We start from the raw sequence: 5,000 nt of genomic DNA, 5'->3' as shown, positions 1-5,000 counted from the left end.
TGTGTTTGTGTACCTATCAGAGTGAAATTTCTTTTCTTTTTTTTTTTTTACATAATTTTGCCAGAGGACTACACTTTCGTTGCCATGGGTTCTTCTTCAATGCGCTAAGTGCGTGCTGCACACGGGACCTCGGTTTATCGTCTCATCCGGAACATTACACGCTCAGTTTGATTTTTCAGTCAAACTTGGGAGAAAGGGCGAGAGCGGGATTTGAACCCACGCCCTCACGGACTCTCTGTATTAGCAGCTGACTTGTGGAGAGGAATGTTTATACAACAACAACAAAAAGTGGAGTGATGGCCTAGAGGTAACGCGTCCGCCTAGGAAGCGAGAGAGAATCTGAGCGCGCTGGTTCGAATCACGGCTCAGCCGCCGATACTTTCTCCCCCCTCCACTAGACCTTGAGTGGTGGTCTGGACGCTAGTCATTCGGATGAGACGATAAACCGAGGTCCCGTATACAGCATGCACTTAGCGCACGTAAAAGAACCCACGGCAACAAAAGGGTTGTTCCTGGCCAAATTCTGTAGAAAAATCCACTTCGATAGGAAAAACAAATAAAACTGCACGCAGGAAAAAATACAAAAAAAATAATAATTGGGTGGCGCTGTAGTGTAGCGACGCGCTCTCCCTGGGGAGAGCAGCCCGAATTTCACACAGAGAAATCTGTTGTGATAAAAAGAAATACAAATACAAAAACAAAAAACTACTACTACTACTACAAATAAGAAGAAGAACGTACATTTGAATAGTGTCCTTTCCGTCTAAGAGCTCAGGCGCTTTACATGAAAGAAACAGTTACAAATTACATGAACCATTCATGACCACTCTTTCTCCCCCCGCCCCTACCATCTCTCTCTCTCTCTCTCTCTCTCTCTCTCTCTCTCTCTCTCTCTCTCTCTCTTCCAGGCACGTACTGTCACACACACACACACACACACACACACACACACACACACACACACACACACACACACGTTTTCTGTGCATGATGCGCTACCATGACTGCATGTGTGTCAAACCTCGCTACACATAGCATTTAAACTGTTAATCAGCCTGTCAGTTCTTCAAGCTGCCGCAGGTCTTTCCCATGATTTAACTCTTTCACCGCCAGTCAGTTTAGAGTACAAAATTCCCTTGTGGGATAAACACAGAAAAGACAGTGACTAAGAATAGCTGGGAATTCCCCCCGCGATGTATAGAAAATAAGGCCTATCCTACCACCGGACATTAAGAGCAGTAGGTTCATGGATAATAGACCAATGAATGGTCACCTTTCAGTGACATGGGTCCTCTACCACGCCTGTGCACAAATGCGAGCTTGGCGGTGAAAGGGTTAAAGGATGCACTGAATCTCTCTTTCTCTGTTTTCTCCAATCGCAGTACTTTTTGTAACTTTTTTATTTTTTAAGATTAAAACTCTATTCTCTTCCTCTGTTCCTGTCTGTCCAGCTCTCTCTCTCTCTCTCTCTCTCTCTCTCTGTCTCTGTCTCTGTCTCTCTCTCTCTCTCTGACTGAGCTGACAGGCGTGGTAGGGTAGTGTTGAATTAGTGCGAAACAGAGAGTGCTTGTAGGTTTGTTTTTGTGTGTGGTTTTTTTCTTCTTCTTTTTTCAAAGACGAGCTGTTGTTTTTTAGTGAAGAGCGAAACGCAGAGACAGAGTCAGATGAAGTGACATGAAAATGAAAGGTTGTTCCAGTCATGAGGAGCAGCAAAGAGGAAAGAGCGTTCACCGTGGGTTCTTGTACTGACACAAAGAATTTTCAGAAGGCAACAATCAGAGGAAGTGCCGAGAGTTCAGCAGCAGCGGCAGCATCAGTAGTAGTAGTAGAAGTGTATGAAGAAGAAAAAGAGGAGGGGAAGAAGAAGAAGAAGATGATGATGATGATGAAGTAGAAGTAGTAGCATCCGTGGCAGCAGTATCAGCAGCAGCAGCCGCAGTAGTAGTAGTAGTGTGTGAAGGAGAAAAAGAGGAAGAAGAAGAAGAAGAAGAAGAAGATGATGATGATGATGATGATGATGATGATGAAGTAGTAGTATCATCCGTGGCAGCAGTATCAGCAGCAGCAGCCGCAGTAGTAGTAGTAGTGTATGAAAGAGAAAAAGAGAAGAAGAAGAAGGTGATGATGATGATGATGATGATGATGATGAAGTAGAAGTAGTAGCAGTAGCAGCAGCAGCGGCAGCATCAGTAGCAGTAGTAGAAGTGTATGAAGAAGAAGAAGAAGAAGAAGAAGGTGATGATGATGATGATGATGATGATGATGATGATGATGATGAAGCAGAAGTAGCAGCAGCAGCAGCAGCAGCAGCAACAACAACAGAAGAAGAGCAATAAGGTCAGTGTGAGATCTGTCAGCAGTCTGACTCACCTTTTCTTTGATGCTTTCCACATCGTCGTAGCCAGTCCAGCGAACGCCGTCCACAACATAGGGGGCCTGGGTGCCCGGCAGTCGGCCCGCCTCCGTGATGGTGTCGTTATGTTCCGTCAGCAGTTTACACACCTGCCGCCGGCGTCCACGAAAAAAATGAATTCAACTCAATAAATTAATTTTTTTTAAAAAGGGACGAAAAATTAATCAATGAAGGAAACAATGAGTTTCAGTTTCAGTTTCAGTAGATCAAGGAGGCGTCACTGCGTTCGGACAAATCCATATACGCTACACCACATCTGCCAAGCAGATGCCTGGCCAGCAGCGTAACCCAACGCGCTTCGTCTGGCCTTGAGAGAGAAAAAAAAATTTTAAAAATGATAAATTAATAAATTTTAATAAAATAAAATAAAATAAAATGAAACAATGAATGAATCATAGCAAAAGAAAGAGAGAGGGAGAGAGAGGGGGGAGGGGGGGCAGAAAGAAAGAGAGAGAGAGAGACGGGGGCGGGGCAGGGGGGGGGAGTGAATGAAATGACACAACCAGAACAATAAAACCACACAAATGGGCAATGAACATAGCTTAATAATTTTTAAACTAGCGTCAAAAGAATGACTGGCCGATTAAAAATGAGTGCTAACATCGGACCACCCTCCGTCAAAAAGGTCTAAAAGACAGGAACGTTTCTCTTACGAAGGGACACAATCTCAAGCAAGTCGCGGCACTGGCTCGAAGTTGTGTACCTTTACAGGCGAATGTTAATGTTGTTTTGCGGCTCACTCTTTCATGCCTTTCACTTCATTTCGGTCTGGGCAATGTATGCATCAGCTGCACGTAGAATGAAAACAAATGCGTATGTGTGTGTGTGTGTGTGTGTGTGTGTGTGTGTGTGTGTGTGTGTGTGTGTGTGTGTGTATGTGTGTCTGTGTCTGTGTGTCTGTGTCTGTGTGTGTGTGTCTGTCTGTGTCTGTCTCTGTGTTGTCTCTCTCTCTCTGTTTGTGTGTGTGTGTGTGTGTGTGTGTGTGTGTGTGTGTGTGTGTGTGTGTGTGTCTGTCTGTGTGTCTGTGTGTCTGTGTGCCTGTGTGTGTCTGTGTCTGTCTGTGTTCTCTCTCTCTCTCTCTCTCTCTCTCTCTCTCTCTCTCTCTCTCTGTGTGTGTGTGTGTGTGTGTGTGTGTGTGTGTGTGTGTGTGTGAGTGTGTGTGTGTGTGTGTGTGTGTGTGTGTGTGTGTGTGTGTGTGCGTGTGTGTGTGTGTGTTTAGTTGTTGTTGTTTTTAATCTATCTTTTTATCTGTTTATATACAAGAATGTTTTCGATGAGACATGTGGCATGTAAAGTTATTTGAAATACGATATGCATCAGCTGCATTATGAAAGGAAACAAAGCTGTATGTCAATTCATCTATTTCAGTTATTAATTTTTTGATGAGATATGTGATATGTAAAGTTATTTGAAACATGACTTCCCACTTATACTATTTATGTCAACAGCTGTGATCATATTTTCACACAGTGGTATTCATTTTGCTGTCAACATTCTACATTATTTAGGTCAGTGAGATATAACACAGATATGGAGCTTTTAACTACTACAAAGTTACCATCACACCCCCCCATCCCCTCCCCCCTTACATCAGCAATTCGCGGTTTTTGTTGTTGTTTTGTTTTGTTTTTGTTGTTTTTTTATTATCATTTTTTTCTCCCTTGCATTGACGGTTATATTTCTTAAATTGAAGTATCATCATCATCATTACCAGATTTTTTGCACGTTCACACATATCACTGTGGACGAAATACACCATTAACGTACCATCTAAATGTCTAATGAATGTTCTTTCATCATTACTTTCAAAACAGAATACCATGTAAATGTCTAATGAATGTTCCTTCAACATTACTTTCAAAACAGAATATCATCTAAATGTCTAATTAATGTTCCTTCATCATTACTTTCAAAACAGAATACCATCTAAATGTCTAATGAATGTTCTTTCATCATTACTTTCAAAACAGACTACAATCTAAATGTCTAATGAATGTTCTTTCATCATTACTTTCAAAACAGAATATCGTCTAAATGTCTAATGAATGTTCTTTCATCATTACTTTCAAAACAGACTACCATCTTAACATCCAATGAACTAACTGCTGCAACCCATACCTCATAGTACACCATGACGCCTGGATCCCCCAGCAGCTCCCCCCCGGCCCCAGGTCCGTTCTGAGGGGCCCCCACCTGGGTGTTGTGGGCGTCAGACAGGTTGAAGGAGCGGCCGTAGAAAGCCAGGCCCAAGTTCAGCTTCTGGCGAGGGATGGAGGTGTTGAGGATCCAGTTGATCAGGTAGTCCTAGCGTGGGACATAGCAAGGACACGAATAGGTAGGAAGCTTGGTATGTATGTATGTCTGTGTGTATGTATGTATGCCCCACACACACACCCCCACATCCACACCCACACCCACCCACATCCACCCCCCCCCACACACACACACACACCCGCCCCCACACACCCACACACCCACACACACACTCCCCCCCCCCCCCCCCCCCCCCACACACACACACACTACTTTTCTGTTTCTTCGTCAATGGGTCCGTCCGTCCGTGTGTCTGGCAGTCCGTCTGAAGACC

General features: G+C 43.8%; 1 protein-coding gene across 1 annotated transcript in view; it reads right to left on the bottom strand.

Annotated features, from left to right (window-relative positions):
• LOC143277194 (chitotriosidase-1-like) overlaps window positions 1-5,000 on the bottom strand; it is a 13,183-nt gene that overhangs the window by 300 nt on the left and 7,883 nt on the right. The window contains exons 6-7 of the mRNA XM_076581976.1: window positions 4,532-4,717; window positions 2,371-2,502 (exon numbers count right to left, since the gene is read on the bottom strand). Of these exons, the coding sequence (XP_076438091.1) occupies window positions 2,371-2,502; window positions 4,532-4,717 (318 nt within the window). The remainder of the gene's footprint in view (window positions 1-2,370; window positions 2,503-4,531; window positions 4,718-5,000) is intronic.

The sequence above is a fragment of the Babylonia areolata genome, chromosome 2, assembly GCF_041734735.1.
Source record: "Babylonia areolata isolate BAREFJ2019XMU chromosome 2, ASM4173473v1, whole genome shotgun sequence".
Taxonomy (NCBI): domain Eukaryota; kingdom Metazoa; phylum Mollusca; class Gastropoda; order Neogastropoda; family Buccinidae; genus Babylonia; species Babylonia areolata.
The sequence above is the reverse complement of the archived record's forward strand: the minus strand, read 5'-3'. Positions and strand labels throughout refer to the sequence as shown.